This window comes from Phyllopteryx taeniolatus, chromosome 9 (assembly GCF_024500385.1).
Source record: "Phyllopteryx taeniolatus isolate TA_2022b chromosome 9, UOR_Ptae_1.2, whole genome shotgun sequence".
Lineage (NCBI taxonomy): Eukaryota > Metazoa > Chordata > Actinopteri > Syngnathiformes > Syngnathidae > Phyllopteryx > Phyllopteryx taeniolatus.
The window spans coordinates 7139816-7159021 of NC_084510.1; the positions used below are offsets into that span (position 1 = coordinate 7139816).

General features: G+C 41.8%; 1 protein-coding gene across 16 annotated transcripts in view; it reads left to right on the forward strand.

Moving 5' to 3' along the window:
- The window catches only part of foxp1b (forkhead box P1b), a 241910-nt gene that overhangs the window by 184765 nt on the left and 37939 nt on the right, over positions 1–19206 (forward strand). For 15 of the 16 annotated variants that reach the window (XR_009790041.1, XM_061783862.1, XM_061783858.1 and 12 more), the window contains one exon: positions 5483–5581. Coding sequence is in view for 14 of the 16 variants with exons in the window: in XM_061783862.1 (XP_061639846.1) it covers positions 5483–5581 (99 nt within the window). In the remaining 2 variants the exon portion in view is untranslated. Of the gene's footprint in view, positions 1–5482; positions 5582–15444; positions 15722–19206 lie in introns of those variants that run through there. The other variant, XM_061783864.1, reaches the window with a different exon arrangement.

Genomic DNA, 19206 nt, shown 5'->3' on the forward strand with positions numbered 1-19206 from the left:
CGCGTCATCCCACCCACATTCACCCGCCAATATCCGGAACTCTACGGAATATTACGCTGCAGAATTAGCGCCATGCGTGAGCGTGAGGAGACGACGGGTGGCTTCTTTGCCCTGAACGGGGTGATTGAACACTTTACGAAGTTCATCGGAAAAGGAATTGAATGAGTGGAGTACCGGGGAGGAGTTTAGCCATAAGGAAGTGGACCATTTAGCTGCTTTGCCGCGGAGGAGGTTAGTGACATACGCTACTTTGGATTGTTCGGTAGGATAACTGTATGGTTGAAGGTTGAAAACGAGTGAGCAATTGAGTAGAAACTGGCTACATGCACCTAGGCCCCGGAGTAGGGCTCAGGCAGCGGAACATGAGGTTCTTTATAAAGGATGCATGGTGGCGCTGAGGCAGCGGGCTCAGAAGGCGTACTTAACAGGTGGAGGGTTAGCTAGCATCGTTGAAGAAAGGAGGGATACCTGTTGTGTGAGGGAGTGTAGGGATTCCGTGAGTTCTTGGAGAATCTTTTCTTGTTTTCCTATGTGGGCTCCTTGGAGAGTGAGTACATTCATCAGTGCCTCCGGAGTTGCCGGTGTTGTCCATAATGGCCGAAGTATTCTGACACGATTAGAGAGTGGCTGGATCCAAGAGCAGTCGGAGGCAGATGTGAAAGGATGAATAGTTTATTGATGAAAGGTAATGGCGGTGGTCCTAGGTGGGTTGGCAGGCGGCGGTGTGGACAGGCAGCTGGCTTGGCGGAAGGAATTACGTGGATCAGGAACACGGGGGAACACACACTGGAACAAGGAGACACAGGAGTCAAAAAGGGAACGAGGAATAGGGTGACTTACGGGAGGTAAAAGGGCCGTGGTACCACTGAAAGTAACTGCAATACTTCGGCGAGGATTTCCTGGAACAGGCAGGTTTAAATACCGGTGGTGATAAGGCTGATTGGAGACAGGTGCTGAAAACAGACAAGGGAGGGGAGAGAGAAAGAGAACGCAAAGCGCCTTCCTGGCTACAATAATGGAACTGCAGGCAGTATATGACAAGAGGACTCTACATGTTTTTGCGCAATTGTCAAAAAATGTTTTGTTAGATTGTACCGGCATTACCAGATTACTAGCAACCTTTTATTGCTCAGTGACTTTCTTTCTCAATGTCTTTTTGTCTCAAAAGTATTCTAGGTCAATTGACAGTCTGTTGTCGTACTACAGCGGCTCCAACTTCCGAAGACAAATTCCTTGTTTTTTGACATACTTGGCAAAATGAAGATGATTCTGATTCTGAAAGGGTGTGAATAATTTTCCATGTGAGATCTATTTGATTTGTAACACATTTGTATTTGAAATGTTTTTGTTTTCTTATTTTTATTAGTACCATCTTTGTTTCATGTTGAACCATCGGCCCGTGAAAAATTCCTAGTTGTGAAGGTACCTTTCACTGATAATGGCAATAAACAGATTCTGATTCTGATATGCTTTATGTAAATATTTACAAACTTTTTTCACTTGTTTTAGGATATTGTTGGTCAAATTTTGGAGGAGAAATGTGCTATTTTTTAATTTGTTATACACCGGTAAAAACAAAAGTGGTAAAAGGAGTGTACTTATATAGCGCTTTATCTACACCATCACGGTGCTTAAAGTGCTTTCTAGATGCTCACAATCACCCACCAATGGGCACACTTGGAAGCAATTTAGGGTTCAGCGTGTTGCCCAAGGACACTTCGACTGCAGACAGTCAGAGCCGGGATTCGAACCGCCAGCCCTTCCTTCACTGGGTGACCCACTCTACCAACCGAGCCACAGCCGTCCATAAGGGGAGTGAATACTTTTGACTGCCGTCTATTATACTAACCTAGCGTGAGCACGTGTATTTGAGCTTGTTCAATATGGGCTGGATCTCAAGACTTAAAAGGTACCACTGAGAAGCGAAGTGTCTTGTCATTGAAAGAAAAAAGCAGAAGTGAAGAATCTCAGGTGAGTGTAGAATCACGATCAGTTGGAAAGTCAAACACATAACCTTGACATTTAGGCCTGTGCTGCCGAAACTCCACAGAGGCCACAGAAGGAAGCCAGAGGGCCTGATATCTTGTGAGACGGACTACATTAAGGACTAACCTATTACTCGTGTTGTTTCTGGCTGTCTCTGAGCTGCCAAGTCCTGCCTAATAATGTCTTCTGATACGTGTCTGTTAAGTAAATACACTGAAGCACACACAGCACCACCCATCCCACACAAGTATGGAAACACGTGCACATCTCATTCCATCTCCTCCTTTCCCTGTGGCCGCAGGGATTCAGTTACACCTGCTTGCACATCGTCTAGCAATTAGCAGCAATCTGCTTCAAATCATTTCACGTTCAAGGTCTCCACCACCTGTAGCGACAGGAGACAGACATTTGTAGAACTCGAGATCACTTCAATGATGGCCCAGAAAAACAAAGATGGCACAATACCCCTACTCACTGTTTTCCCTCTACAATAGCCATTTTTATGTCTTCTTTAATCACTTTTCTGCATTAAGCAAGTATGATGTACAGTATATCACAGTTGAAGTAAACGTGATAATTCCCTTGCTATCCATGTCTGTCGACTGTTAGTACAGTTTTTGATTCTTGTTGTTTGTGCGCAGAGGAGCTGGTCTGCTTTTTGTTGTGGGGGGGATGGTGATGTGAGGAATCCAGCTGAGAACTAACATGACTGTGTGGCAGTGCTCTGAGCTGGGATTTGTAAGACACCCAGAGCTGGCTTTAGCAGCAGGAAACCCCAAAGCCTGTAAATAATCCACATGTGCAGACAGCACATAAAGACATCCAGTACTTAGCAGTTCTCTTATCACAGCTCGATGGCCACGGGGACAAAAGAGATGATACTCCCTTTAATCACAAATATGGTGTGAAAAGAAGATGCAAATAATATTGTAGCATATATGAAATAGATAAAATAAAAGATGACTCCATATGACAAAAGCTAAGTCTGTGTTACTGATAAAGCTTGTCATGAGCTGCAGGTTGTTTTCTAATCAAAAGCCCCTGCAGGATTTACTCCCTTAGTTGTGTGTGAATTTATAGTTTCTTTCACAATGTGTGTTAGATTTACAGCTATTATTTTCCTGTTTATGTTCAGTGGCGGTTCTAGCCCGTTTTTAGTGGGGTGGCCAATTTGGGTCCACGGCTATTTTCGGACTCCATCCCTCAAGGGTGATTGGGTGCTGTCAGAAACATTTTGAGTCCATTTCATTTTGTGACAAAACATTTTGTTAACGGGGGGCTGGGGAGTGTCGATTTATTTATTTTTAGGGTGGGGGGGGGGCAAGCACACTGCTGGGGGGGTGACTCCCCCCCACGCCCCCAGAACCATCACTGTATATGTTACACTAAAATGCACACCTTCCAAACAATAGCCCTATACAATAGTAACTTTGTTTGTGAAGGTCAATATTTGCCATTGTTCAGTTTTCTGAACTCTCTTGCATCTGACTTAACTGTTTTATCTAGTTGCCTATATTTATTGCCTCAATCATCCCATTATAATGTCCAGACATGAAAAACAGCTCTCATTTTTAGATGTCGTGTCCCTGTCAACAGTTCACTTTATCACATTTGGCCAAAGCAGTTATCAGAATGGAGTTGTTTCTCAAGTGACCAGTGTCTCAGAATGGAAGATCAAAAGAAGAGAGATTCCAGAGCAGAAGGCGCAGAAAGCTCTGAACAAGTGGACTGGCTCCTATAATATGTAAACATGTAGTAATTCTAGGCTAACGTTGGGCCTCTTTAAGGTATACCTTTTTACCATACAAACTTGACAGCATCATTCCTAAAGGTGAAAAGCACAAGTCCCTGTGAAGAACATTTGCTCATTTTGCTGCTTTTGTTGCCTTGAAAAGTCACATTGTTATAAACCAGAAGAATCACTCATGTGCCGTCGGGCACCAATTTGATTTTAATTTGCCAAAGACAAGATGATCACGACTCTGTTTTCAATTGTGTGATCACATGATTATTGTCCTTGGTATAATTAGAAGAATGATTTCATATAACCGTAAGAATAATTGCCTGCAAAATTGCATTTACAAAATTGACATGTTCCTGGGGCAGGTTGAAGCTTTTTTGTTATATCTTTACTCATAGCAATCACGTCATACGTATTCTTCCTACTTTTAATGTAGTCACAGTCTATCTGGATAGCAAGGTCAACTACACAATACGTTGCATGATTTAACCACAGAGCAATCATTAAGATGTTCTTATTTTATGTTTACAAAGATTAAACAAAGGGAAGACTTCCCAGAAATGTATTTCTTTATCCATTGCTGTCTGAACTTTCCATCATATCCTGTTGACTCAACTCTTTGTTCCAACAACCTCGGTTGTTAACACACACACACACACGCATGCACACGTCTCACTGCATTTGTCATCACTTACAGTGGAAAAGAAAACATGGTGACATCTTGGAAAGAAAGCACATTTAGTTTTGGACCCTTCCTAGGTATTGGCATGTTACTTTTTTATACAGTATTACTTGAAGTTAACAAAGCAGCTCTTTTACTAACATTGACAAGTCATGCTTTGTGCACAGCTTTATATTAAATATGTTAAAGTCATGTCAGACATCACTATCTATATTATCTCCACCTCTTCATCCTGCAACAGAGCTCTTTTTAAGAGCTTAAGTCCACACTGCAGCCTGCAGATTGTCTTCTGACACATTATATGCTGGATTGCCACATTTATCCCAATATTGCTCCAATAATTGAAGGAGGGACTGATAGATTTTCCATCTATGAGATGAGCGATGTGCCCCTGACTGTTTGTTTCATTGTGGGAGCAATCATCTGAGAATTGTGGAAAGAATGAAGCTGGTTATTTACCCAGATGGTTTACTGTTGGAGGTGTGAGACTGGCCAGCTTGCTGTGGGAACACAACGCTTGCTTTTCTTGGTATCGCTGACCATTTTCAAGACCACAGTCTTTTTTTTCCCCCAGCACTCCTCAGCTTTGTTTGCTCTGGATGGCATGTTTGATTATTTATTGTAAGGGAAAAGGGAGTAGCTGGAGCAATAAACATGTGACTTCACTTTATTTTGTTTTCCACTGAGAAGGCTGTGTCCTTTAGCAGATATTTGAAGCAGTCATAAAGCTGTTTATTTGTTTTCTTGATTGGAGTTTGGTAGAGCTAAAGGCAAACCAAAAGCACTGATAAGTATCAGACAATATAAAATGCTATAAATGGAACTTTCTCTCTGGATAGCGTTTTGTTTGTGTTTTGTCATCTGATCATTATTTATACCAACTTTACCTCCAGTAAATGGGAGAGTATCAAGCGATTGTCTGCAGTGTTGATTTGTTTATCAGAAGAGAATATTGTTTTTAAGGCATGTGCTCTGATAATGGGCATAGGTGTGTTCTGAAGGGACTTTTTTGCTATTTGACACTTTTCTGTTGGGCTTCATAAAAAAATCATTTCAACTATTCTCTCTTTCAGACTCTCCAGATAGCTCGGCAGTTACTTCTGCAGCAGCAGTTTCAACAAAACGCTGGCCGCAAATCCCCCAGAGCAAACGACAAGGACCAAAGCTTACAGGTATTGTAAAATATTTTGTTATTGGCAAAATGTCTCTGATGCATATGATCATCAGTCTCAACAAAAATGTAAACATTAAGCCAATTTTATAACACATTAGCTCATTCAGCACTGCTGTGGTTATACTACTACTACTACTGCTATACTGCACACGTGCTAAGTCTTCATGATTGAATTTACATTAGTTCTGTATGCTGCCTTAGAGGTGTATCTTCACTTGAATGAGGGAATCATTTGTTTGTATCAGTGTGCAATTGCTAACAACTTCAGGGCATATTTGGTGATTAATAGGGAGGCCCTGTTCTTTGTGCGTGCATATATAATATTTAATACCCTGACTGTCCCATTGGAGGCCCTTTTTAATGAGCCATTGTAGCAGCTAAGTCTAATGTCAGGTGGTGAAAAAGCTTCTTTGTTGTGCAGATGTCTTCAGAGTTGCTCCAGAGGATGAAATATGACTGCAATGACCTTTCAATTGTGTGCAAATTTGTCAGGATTCAAATAAGTTAAAGGGATCAAACCAAACAGTTTCCCCATCCTGGTAGGGAATTGTGCTTCAGAGGTCAACAGAGGGGACCACAATCGCAGATTCCTGCATACAGCCAGTTGTTGGTACATAGTAAAGTACTAGGCCATCTTCTGCAGACAAAGACAAAATTAGAATTCTAATTTATTAATGTATACAGAGAGCTTGGCCAGGCTGTCACTCAGCCTTTGAAAAGAGAGTTGCCCACCACCCCTACACCCCACCCATGCCCACTTTGTGTTAAAAGAGACCAGACTTGCTGTAGTATCTTTACTAACACCATAAATTGCCTGATGCCCATTGTTCTGTTTTGCTGGGTTAAATTTGCAGCATGCAAATGTCACAAGTCCAGAGGGTGTTTATCTCTGAATTACATGTTCTGTTAATTAAACAAATCCCAGTCTCACACAATTATCGTCTCACATTCATACACCGAGTATGTACATGAGTAGTGAGCATGTCATTTTTTTATTTTTTATGATGTGAGTCTCAGATTGCAGGCTGACCCAGTGAGTCATCTACTTTCCTTTTAAAAAAAAAAAAAAAAAAAGAAGATGGTACTTCATTCACCGGGAACGCTCACTATCTCCATTATAAACCCTGGGTAATGATTTGCTGTTGGACCAGACTAGTTAATAAAAGGCATGATCCAGCAGTTACAGTATTAGGCAGTGTAGTAAACCTCATAAAAGCACCTGATCTGTGGAAAAGGCTCTGCTCATCTCAGTGCTCTTCCCATTAGGCACAAGGAGATGTGCATGGAGACTTTTAACTCATTTGAAGATGGAGATTTAGAGACTCACTTTTCAGTTCAGTGTAAAAATAATGCAGCTCGGTGTACACACAACATCTGAAATAAAGTGACCTCACAGTTGTAGTAGTAACAGGAGAAAACATGAGTCAAACTAGACTCTGAACCCTTGATTTACATTACTGTAAATTGCTCTTTTCGTAGCTCCAACTGGGGTACCCCCACACTCACAACCCCTCAACCCTTTATTACCGCCGGATAAAAGATTCCTCTGCTTTATACTCGCTAGCCTTGAGGCACCTTAATCATTCTTGATATACAAACAGCTTCCTTGCAAGCTTGCGATCAGCAAAACATACTCGACTGGTCGCAAAGCCAGTCAATTACATTGACAGGATGACGTGTAATTAAAAGAAACCATGTCACTTTTACCTTTAACACTTCACTCCTACAGTGGCACAACGATAAGAGCCAGCAACTCCCACCCCGCTAATTACCATTATCAGTGAAATGGTAGGGTTTGACTCATTAGTTCCATGTGCATTTAATTAGAAGCAGGCTGAAATTCGATTTAACTTATTACTTTTTCATGGATCACTTTCTTGTCATCACTTCAAATTGGATTGCAGCCCCAGGTAACTAATTATGCCAGCCGTAGGATCAGGAATAGAGAAATAGGTAATTAGGAACAACACTGTCGGACCCTTGCTGATAGTCCACCAGCATCAAAGAAGGGGGGTAAAGCTAGTTTGTCATTGCTCACCATTCAAGCTAACTACATTTCATTGCAAGGGATCCAAGAGAAGGCATCAAACTCCTGTAGGGGGATTAAGCAGTATTCAGATGGGCTTGAAGATGTTATGTCAACGTGATGTCTTTGCTACCGGTTTGATGCCCAGATTACATTTCTTTGTGATCCAGGATTGACCAGCATTATTCATGTCATTGGCACAGTGATTGGTCAGCCAGCAGCCATCTAGTGTTCCCTGTGTAGGCTTTACTTCGAGGTGGATACATTTGGCAAGAAATATTTGTAGAACTCAACAAATGAAGCATGAGCACCAGGCAATTTTGAGTTGCATCATAAAAGAAGTTGTTTGCTTCCTTGAGGAAAAAAAAGAACTTTACCTACTTTTGTGCAGTTCCATCTTAATGTGCCGATCGTCTTTATCAGGTATTGGAATCTAAATGTATGTTTGATTTGTGTATTATGATATTACATACGTTTTACTTTTGAAGAAGGTAGTGTTCTATACATATTACACTCTTTTTCTTCCCCTCAATTTACTGCTTTTGCTTCCCCTCAATTTACTGCTTTCTCTCTCCCCTGGTGTTTGAACACCATTGTTGTACTGCCTCACAGAGGGTATCTCCAGGTCAAAAGATAATGTCTTTTCAGTATACTGGATGAAAGCCCTTTAAGTTGTTGTGTGGCCCTTGAACGCCCCCATTCACTTGCATGCGCTTTTTGGATCCTTCATTTGTGGTCTGTTAGGGGTAAGCGCGATGTGACACAATCCAGGGGCCAATCCTCTTGCTGACAGGATGAGGCGGAGCTGCCGGCTTTCTTTCTTTTAGTCTCCTACTGTTTTTTCAATAGGCCCATGGCATTGTCCTGACACATGTATACCACAGCGCACCAATCTGTAAGTCATTAGAGCACTAGGCCAGGCCTGTCAGCTGGAGCCCTGCCAGTGCTGCAGGGTGATCTGAGACAGCATTATGAGGTGTTTCTGTAACTAAGTCAGCCAGTAGCCCAGAGTGTCAAAGCAGTTGTTGCCTGCTCGCAAAGTGGCACTGAGCATGAGAATATATGATCAGAGTTAGTTGCTGTGGTTTAACCGCGTCCACACAGAAACGGAGCTGACCTTTTTCTTATTCCTCTTTAAAAAGTTTCCTGTGACCACAGAATCGTTTCAAGAAATGTGTCTGTCCGGACGAAGATGCTGAAATGCCTATATGCCAGGCCTGAACTGCCACTTTAAAGTGCCACAAGCAGTCAGTAAAAAGAGAGCATAAGTATAATATCCATGAAAATGAGAAAAATATTGTCACAGATTACAATGTGACCTCCTCATGAAGTGAGGTGCTCTATCGGCTTGACACTGCAGTTGTACCTTTACTGTATGTATATCAATGAGCTTCTGTACAGGGGACATGTTTTAATTTATTGTTGCTTTTCCTCTTTTTTCTTAAGTCGTATTAATTATTTCATTAAGTTTTATTCCTCTAAATAATGTCTATGTAAAATTCCTCTAAAACCAGTTTTGAAAACAATCCCCACTCAAGTGGGTGATTCTCAAAAGGAGTTCATGTTATGTTTCTGTCTGTTATGTTAAGTCTCGAGGTGATGCTCTAATGAAATCATGTGTATTATGCTTTGAGGTGAGACGGTGTGTCCTTCTTGATCAGCCCAAAACAAAGATTGATGCCTGCGTGAAACCCCAGGATCAAGCTGTCTCTTTTGCCGTTTGTTGTCATTGTCATGTTGTAAAAATGTATTATGCGCACTGTATAGATTAAATCCAGGTTTGGGGCAATCCTGTCAGAATGAAGTCATCTGTCCCAAATTCACACAGCAAACAAGCACTTGGGGGGCTTCTGTGTTTCACATTCTCTCCTAGCCAAGATGATGTGTCAAATCAGCTCCAGTCACAGCACTAGAAGCTTATTCTATAGTTTCCAGGCCTTCATTTGGGCTTTGTTTCCCTCCAAGCGGTTTGCTCTCTCACATTTCCACCCTACTCAGTCATCCGCCCTGACTCACTCACTCACTCACTCACTCACTCACTCACTCACTCACTCACTCACTTACTCACTCACTCACTCACTCACTCACTCACTCACTCACTCACTCACTCACACACACAAACAAAATGTGTTGTAACTCAGTGTCCCCTGGCAATGTATGTTGTTTTTTTGTTGTCAGGCTTACTGTATTCTGTTTGAAATCATTCACATGCCTTTTATGGATGGATTGGTCCAAAGAAAAAAATCGCATTAATGATAATTAACAGCTTTAAAAATGTCTCGCCAGAATTGAGTTGCTTTTCAAATTCATTTGGGAGTTGATGCTCATTTTGATTAAATCATGCCTTTAGCTTTACAAAAAAAGGACCTTGACTGCAAACCATTCACAACAATAAAAATCATTTATTTCTTTATTGATATCTATATATATCCATCCATCCATCCATTTTCCGAGCCGCTTCTCCTCACTAGGGTCGCGTGCGTGCTGGAGCCTATCCCAGCTGTCATTGGGCAGGAGGCGGGGTACACCCTGAACTGGTTGCCAGCCAATCGCAGGCCACATAGGAACAAACAACCATTCGCACTCACAGTCATGCCTACGGGCAATTTAGAGTCTCCAATTCATGCATGTTTTTGGGATGTGGGAGGAAACCGGAGTGCCCGGAGAAAACCCACGCAGGCACGGGGAGAACATGCAAACTCCACACAGGCGGGGCCAGGGATTGAACCCGGGTCCTCAGAACTGTGAGGCTGACGCTCTAACCAGTCGGCCACCGTGCCGCCGTCTATATATATATTTTTTGTAATTTTTAGAAGAATCAGTCCCACAGAAAATTCTCAAATGCATTTGCAGTTAAAGTAATCCACTGACCAACTTGAACATTTTTGACCAGATTGTCTGTTACTATATTTAATCTCAATTCATTTCTGATTACATTATCACAAATAATCAGTTTATGTGAATTAGACCCAGGATTAAAAAAAAAAAAAAAAAAAAAAAAAAGTAGCAAGCAACATAAAATTAAAACTACAACTTTTTTTAATCATTGCAGTATAAGGCCAGATTTTTGGAGCAACCAGGAGACATGACGTATTACTGCACTTGTGTACTGGGTGATAGCATTGAAATTAAAAAATGACAAAAATAGAACTGGAAACAAATTATGAAGCGTGATGATTTGAAACTACCAATGCACAGCAGGTTAGATAGTACAGACATACAGTGGGTACGGAAATTATTCTGACCCCTTACATTTGTCACTCTTTATATTGCAGCCATTTGCTAAAGTAATTTTTCATTTCCTCGTTAATGTACACACAGCACCCCATATTGACAGTAAAAAAACGGAATTGTTGAAATTTTTGCAGATTTTTTAAAAAGGAAAATGCCATAAGTATTCAGACCCTTTGCTCAGTATTTAGACGCACCCTTTTGCGCTAATACAGCCATGAGTCTTTTTGGGAATGATGCAACAAGTTTTTCACACCTGGATTTGGGCATCCTCTGCCATTCCTCCTTGCAGATCCTCTCCAGTTCTGTCAGGTTGGATGGTGAACGTTGGTGGACAGCCATTTTCAGGTCTGTCCAGAGATGCTCAATTGGGTTTAAGTCAGGGCTCTGGCTGGGCCATTCAAGAACAGTCACAGAGTTGTTCTGAAGCAACTCCTTCGTTATTTTAGCTGTGTGCTTAGGGTCATTGTCTTGTTGGAAGGTGAACCTTAGGCCCAGTCTGAGGTCCTGAGCACTCTGGAGAAGGTTTTCGTCCAGGATATCCCTGTGCTTGGCCACATTCATCTTTCCTTCGATTGCAACCAGTCGACCTATCCCTGAAGCTGGCAAACACACCCACAGCATGATGCTGCCACCACCATGGGTCACTGTTGGGCCTGTATTGGAGACGTGATGAGCAGTGCCTGGTTTTCTCCACACATACCGCTTAGAATTAAGGCCAAAAAGTTCTATCTTGGTCTCATCAGACCAGAGAATCTTGTTTCTCACCATGTCGGAGTCCTTCAGGTTGTCTTTTAGCAAACTCCATGCAGGCTTTCATGTGTCTTGCACTGAGGAGAGGCGTCCGTCGGGCCACTCTGCCATAAAGCCCCGACTGGTGGGGAGGGCTGCAGTGATTGTTGACTTTCTAGAACTTTCTCCCATCTCCCAACTCCATCTCTGCAGCTCAGCCACAGTGGTCTTTGGGTCTTCTTTACCTCTCTAACCAAGGCTCTTCTCCCCTGATTGCTGAGTTTGGCCGGACGACCAGCTCTAGGAAAGGTTCTGGTCGTCCCAAACGTCTTCCATTTAAGGATTAAGGAGGCCACTGTGCTCTTAGGAACCGTAAGTGCAGCAGAAAGTTTTTTTTGTCACCTTGGCCAGATCCGTGCCTTGCCACAATTCTGTCTCTGAGCTCTTCAGGCAGTTCCTTTGACATCATGATTCTCATTTGCTCTGACATGCACTGTGAGCTGTGAGCACTGTGAGGTCTTATATAGACAGGGGTGTGGCTTTCCTAATCAAGTCCAACCAGTATAATCAAACACAGCTGGACTCCAATGAAGGTGTAGAACCATCTCAAGGATGATCAGAAGAAATGGACACCACCCGAGTTAAATATATGAGTGTCACAGCAAAGGGTCTGAACACTTATGGCTGTGTGATATTTCAGGTTTTCTTTTTTAATAAATCTGCAAATATTTCAACAATTACATTTTTTTTGTCAATATGGGGTGCTGTGTGTACATTAATGAGGGAAAAAATGAACTTATATGATTTTAGCAAATGGCTGCGATATAACAAAGAGTGAAAAATTTAACGGGGTCTGAATACGTTCTGTACCCACTGCATAGAGGTGGGCATTGAAAGAACAGAAAGGTGGGAGAGAAAGACGGCAGAGCTTGAGGCGCCAATTGAAACCTCTTCACATTCAAATGTACAAGTGCAACAAAAATAAAACTCCTGCCTAGTGGTGTTGCATCAGTTGCCAGTGAGTCACATATTTGCATTTCTTAACAAGTGCAACCATAGGGCTCCCTGGGTCCACCAGTCCAGTTAAGAGCCTCATTTTTTAAACATTTTTTTTTACCCTTTTGCGCCACCACACGTGAAACATTAAGAAATGCAGAGCTTAGCCAAACAACTCAGTCACCATACATGAGAAAACTGATAACGGTGGCTACGAACGATCGAGACTCTTAAATAGATGTATCATTACATCACAGGTGGCACGGTGTACGACTGGTTAGAGCATCTGCCTCACAGTTCTGAGGACCGGGTTTCAATCCCCGGCCCCGCCTGTGTGGAGTTTGCATGATCTCCCCGTGCCTGCGTGGGTTTTCTCCAGGCACTCCGGTTTCCTCCCACATCCCAAAAACATGCATGTTAGGTTAATTGACAACTCTAAATCGCCCGTAGGTGTGTATGTGAGTGCGATGGTTGTTTTTTTTGTATGTGCCCTGCGATTGGCTGGCAACCAGTTCAGGGTGTACACCGCCTCCTGCCCGATGATAGCTGGGATAGGCTCCAGCACGCCCGCGACCCTAGTGAGGAGAAGTGGCTCAGAAAATGGATGGAAGGATGGATTACATCACGTTGGTGAATATTGAATAGTGCAACTGTTGATTATATCGGCAAGCATTTGCCCCGCTAACTATCTCCGTAAGTACAGTATACAAATATTTGTTTGATGCATATGGTTATTATAGGTTTACTACTTCATTTCATGCAGCGTATTTTTGTGTTTTTCTGATCTCCTTCTGTACTACTACTAAAACAACACTAAGACACTGGTTGGCATACTGGTGTATCTTATACCCCGGAGTGTTGAGAAGACTTTGTAATTGGAGCTGTATCGTTTTCTTGAGCACAAGCGGAGCAGGGCTGAGCCTAACCAGACATTACAGTACTTTCACTTCACCTCAAGCAGGAAATGGGAGTGTGTTATAATGTAATTCACTCTGTCATGGGCACAAACACTCACTGCACCTTGAAAACTATCACCAGGGATGCATTCCAAGGCTCAAGGTTACTGATGTTTCTCTGTGCGTAGGGAAATAAAACCTATATGTGGTGTATCACATTGACACAAAAGTGTAATTATTTTACATGGGGCTGGCACAGAGGCAATGGATTAGAAAGACTTTGTGTGAGAGGAGATGCTTGAACTGTGCGTCTGCTAAATTTATCACAAGGCCGTTGGGAGTGTTGAAATGAGAACAGTGGCCTATTACTGCTAAGAAGGTGTTTTACTGAGAATACGTCGACATGCTACCCCAGGGAGAATGCTGAGGAAGAAGAGTATGGCCCTGGCCTCAACCACTGTGTGTGCGTTTGTGTGCTTTGAGAGCACGCGTGGACCTGTGAACACTTGCCTGTCGTTTTGTGGGAGTTGTCTTGGGTGTCTCAGATGGAAAATAAAAGCATCTTTTCCACCGTTTAATTATTCACTGTGACATATATTGGAATTGTCACTTTCAACACTTGAGGTGTCCCAGTCAATAATTTATATAGGCCAGGCCAGCTTAGCTGAGCTCATTTTTAGTTATTAACTGATGGGAGCAGTGGCTTGTCATGCTGATGCTGTGTTTAGCTCTGTTTATTTTACCAATGTGTTTGCGGACTGGACTACATCCCGTGAACATTCCTACATCCTCGGCCAAGGGTTTATAGCTTGTTGATTTGTGATGCGTTAATGCTCACGGTTGCTGCTGGCTGTTTATTGTCACAATAATTAACAAAGTAAGGTGTTAATCTTTCCTCATATTCTTTGTCGAATGGATTTATTTTTATTACTGCTAAAATTGGTTTTAATGGCAACTTGCAACCTTTTATTAGGTTTAGATGTACTCTTGAATGAGTAATAAAATGTAGTGAGTGCTTGAAGTTCGATTGTGCTGTTAAAGCTAAGTTAAACCACATAAGACATGCTTTCCCTCCTGCTGTCCAACCCCTTGGGCAGTTCATCCCAATCTCCAGTAGGTGGCAGAGTTCTATTTTCTTGTCATGTCTTGGCTCCTCAGTGAGTGCACATGGGTGTTTTTAAGAGTATGACGTTATCGCTAGAATAATTGCTCTCATTGGGATGTCATTGAATAGATTGCTTGGTAGTGGCTCTCCCCCTATTTAGTTTTTCTAGAGACAGAATGTAGGATAACTGTTACTAACTGGGAGACGTTTGCTAGTTGCTTTGGTTAAAATAAGTCTTTACTAGCATTGCAGTGGTGGGAATTTATGTTAATTTTATGGCCCAAATACACTCAAACATTGGCAATCGATTTTCTGCTGTGATACGCATCGGCTTTAAAGAAACGGGATGCAAAACAAATGGTTGTCATGAATGCAACTCTGAAGAGGGTAAGGCCTGCATGGGAAACTGGGGAAAAGTGTAAATAACATAGTGTTAGCCTTGTTTATTCATTTGTTGTTGAGTTGTGTCTTTTGTTCTGGCGCTATAAACATTTCCATTTAGTAGAACAATAAAGGGCTGATAGCTTGGCCAGTTTTCTTTCTTTCCGCTGGGTAGCTATGTTTACTTATCTGTTGTTTAATTAAAGGGCCCCTTGTCTTTGGGCTTCCATTGTTTTAAATAGCATGGCCAGAGTCCCAGCAGAGGTCAAAGGGTCAACTATTCCTTTTTTTAAGGACCCCCACACACAAAGCCACGGGTTCACCTGCAGCTCAGCCTACAACTCCCCATTGTGTGGCCCATTGGAATTGATTGTTTAGAGGGTTGCTTGTGATTGGTGGAGAAGGGTGTGGTTGATTGGATAGTTTTGTATCTTGTCATCCAGGGAGTAACCTTGCGCGTGCAATCTGTCTGTATTCCGAAGAAGGTTGGAGACGCTACAGCACAACAGAGCTCGCGTTCTCTGCCTGCCTGCCTGTGTTGCCACTGTGTCTCTCTCTGTCTCGCTCTCTCTCGCTTCCCCCCCCCCCCCTTGTGCCTGTGTGTATGTGTGTGTCTGTGTCTCTCATTCTCTCTCTCTCTCTCTCGCTCTCATTCTCTCTCTCTCTCTCTCTCTCTCTCTTTCCGTGGCTGCTCTGTTCTCCGCTCTGCTTCACTCCACACCGCGTGGCCCGGCTTTCTGTTTACCCTGCCAGCTAAATGGAGTTTGTCAGGTTTGTCAATATGATTGAGTTCTTTGATATAGCTAGCGTTCTTGCTTAGAAACTTGACAATTTAATTTGATTGGGTGGGTGGGGGGGGGGGAATACAAAAGTGAGTGTATTGTTTGCCTGTTGTTGATGTTTTGTAATTTTAATGTGTTAAATGTGTCATGCACATTTTTATAAGCATTGCAGTGATCCAGAACGGACTACTTTGCTGTTAAGGCACTCTGCACAGGCTTGTTTGACAGGAGAATCAAAAACACAAGTGTTTGATGCAGTTATCTCTACTTCCTTGTGTCTGTTTTGGATTTTCATGGAGATGTTCGGAGTAGTTACTTTTACTTGGTTGCAAAGTGCGCTTGCTTGTCTGAGGTGTACATTTTACTTCTTGGAAACAGTCTTGACAACTGAACTCACGGCAGTAAACTGTTGTGCTTTTTTTTTTCCTCTTTAGCCTTGTTTACTTTTCTGACAGTTGGCTAACCAGTTAAGCGAGATTGGGAACGGTTCCGTCTGATGTTTTAATTGATTCATTTAACTGCTCACGGAAAAACAGGTGACAGATTTGCTGTCTCTTAGATAATTGCTGTTGTTGTTTTTAAGCAAAGTATTTTGGTGGTGCTATTTTGTTTTTGTTTGTTTTTTTGTTGCCGTTACAAAGCTGGATATTCAGATCTCGTAAAAGCCTCTTTAATATATTTTGTGCCTGCAGCCTATTTTGTGGTGACTTCATGACCACTGGCCAGGCTCTGCTTGCTCTCTTTCATGTAAATTCAATTAAATTTTTTGTATTTGGCTGAATCTCTACAAAACAGAGACATGCTGTCACTCGTATCTTCCTGAATAGTTTTGGGAAAGTTGTACTTATCCATGTGATCATGTTTATTAATGAATTGTGATCAGTTTTGTCTTCTTTTTTTTTTTTTTTAATCTTGCAACATAACACATCTGAAACATTCTTAACCCACCAAATTTTAAGAATTAACATCTTGAATGAACTTCTCTTTTTTAATGTTATATACACCATATCTGAGCTTTTACAGCAGTGGTCAGGAAGTGGCTAGGTGAAAAAGTATAAGTGAAGAACAGTAAAGCAGATTGTCAGCTGGTTGAGCAGAAAAGAACATCAACAGGGCAACATGCTCTGTAATGCCGTGCAGCTGTGCCGAGATTCAGTTTGGGAGAGCTGGAGTGCGAGCTGATTGGGTTGACAGTTTGTAATCAAAGTTGATTTATTGTTCATTAGTTGTGCATTAGCCCTTTCAGGCAGGGGCGTTATTTGTGCAGTGGCCTGTCAAGAAGAGGGGCTTGCCAGCACCTGTCATTTCTTAACTACAACATCGACAAACAGATTCAAGGTGTGTGCCACGAGAGGGGCACCCACGGGGCGGCCGCCAGAGTCCCCCAGTTTGCTGGGATATCTTTGACAAAGATGGCTTTTGCTTTGGAGCCGATCAAGCAGGCAGAACAGAAAAGCAGAGATGGGAATAGTTCAGCAAAAGCGTGTACCACCAGCTGCTCCTTGTTGTTCTTCCCTTGATTCCCTCACACAGAAATGTGTAATTACTTCAGAAAAGCTTTCATTCTGTCTTGTAATGTCACTACTCCGTAGACAATTTGCTTCTCAGTTTTAGATGGAGATACTTAGTGATGTAAAGTGTAGACATAGGCGCTGAACGCTTAAGCTACAAGTGTGAACTTTTTTCACCACTCAGCTTCTATCATTTAAAGAATGAGGGCCGTGCCAATATTCACAAATTGTACCTCCCAGGTGGAACTTTTTTGTGGCCAATTAATACATCTTTAGTGAATTCTAGAAACATCCTAATGATTACAAATCTTTAAACATTAAGGAGCTGAGAAGCAACACAATTTGTGTTCCTCTTGTCTGCCGTCATGGAAACAAGGATTAGGTGTTCTTTGCTGGATAATATAAACAATCTGCAAGAGGATGTCAGCCATTGTCTTTTGACTACAGTTTTATTTGAAAGGGATTTATAGGCTGTGATCTTAATTAAATCTCAACTGACTCAAATAAGGCATCTCAAAGACGTGTTGTTGCATAACCGTGTTGAGCTCCTAAACCAAAGATGAGATGTGTGCAGTTCACACCGATTATACAACAAAGTAGCTAAATGATAAAATAAGCAAACAATGATGTATTGGACTTAATTTCAATAGTCCCTGAATTTGTATGTCACCTCCCATGATTTTCATATGTTCTGGTTGTCAAATATAAATATGGAGGTTTGGCAAAGGTTTTTACTGAGTGACTTGACATTTACAACAAAAGGGAGAACTGGAGGAGGTTTTTTCTATTTCAATACGTTTTTGTACGTCTCCATTGATTTCATTATTTTATTATTTAGGCAGTCCCCTGTCCTTGAAATGGAAAAAAAATGCAACTTTTATTAATATTAGTTTAGATCACTCGAGCACTATTTAGTTTTGAAATAGATTGTAAAATAACATTTTCATAGTCTGTGTGTTTGTGTGTCTGTGTGTGTGTACGCGCGTGTGCGTGCATATGTGGCCGCCGGGTGCCCTGTGTGCACCCCGTCATCAGCAGTGCTGAGAACCAGGGTGAGGCACACTACTCAGCTGTTGTTGGGATGAGCTCACCCGCTTTTGCGGAGTCGTTTGTTTGTTTAAGTCTAACGGTGGGACCAGCTCAAAAAAAAAAAAAAAAACAGTAGAATGAAGTGAGTCAAAATCCTGTTATACACAGTTGCTGCAAAGTCCCAAATCCTTCTTCCAGCTGCCCGTTTAATCACAAACAAAATGTGTCTCTGATCCCATTTATCTGCTCCGTTAAAATACTGACTGTTTGAAATTTTCCGGGCTTACATAAAAATGTTTGCATTTCTAATCATTTGGAATCATTTGTAATCATCAGTATGGTTTCCTTTTTTAAACATGCTGTCAGTTTTTGGTGTTGCACATAAATATAGTGTTAATTTAGATTATAAATTGACAAGTGTATTGAGCTCAAATCTTTATTTCTGACATTTTTTATGCAGTAGATCATAGTTCATCGCAGATCATAGTAAGTTGTCCGTCAAGGTAAAAGAACTTCATACAGTTTCTTTTTCTTTTCCATTCCATTTGAAGTTACCGGTCAACAAGATGACCACAGGGATGAGAAATTAAAATGTGATAAGTCACCTCTTCTTTTCCCCCCTCGTTATTTTGAGCCAAACTGCAGCTTCTCGGCAAGTGAAATGTCTGAACCGGTCTCAGTGGTATGCATCTTCTTGTTTCTCATTTTTGAGCTACTTATTTGAGTCTGTATCGAAAAAAAGTTATCTTTTTTTCGCCTTCTCCACTACTCCTTTGCACCACCAGTTGTTGACCTTTCACTTGTGATTGGAGGGAGGGTCTCGGAAGTATCTTCATTACCTTGGAGTCACTGGCTCTTGGCAATGTTAGCGGTTTAGCTTTTTTTTGTATTTCTTATTTATTTGTTACTAATTTTGAGCTGTGAGGTGAAGTCC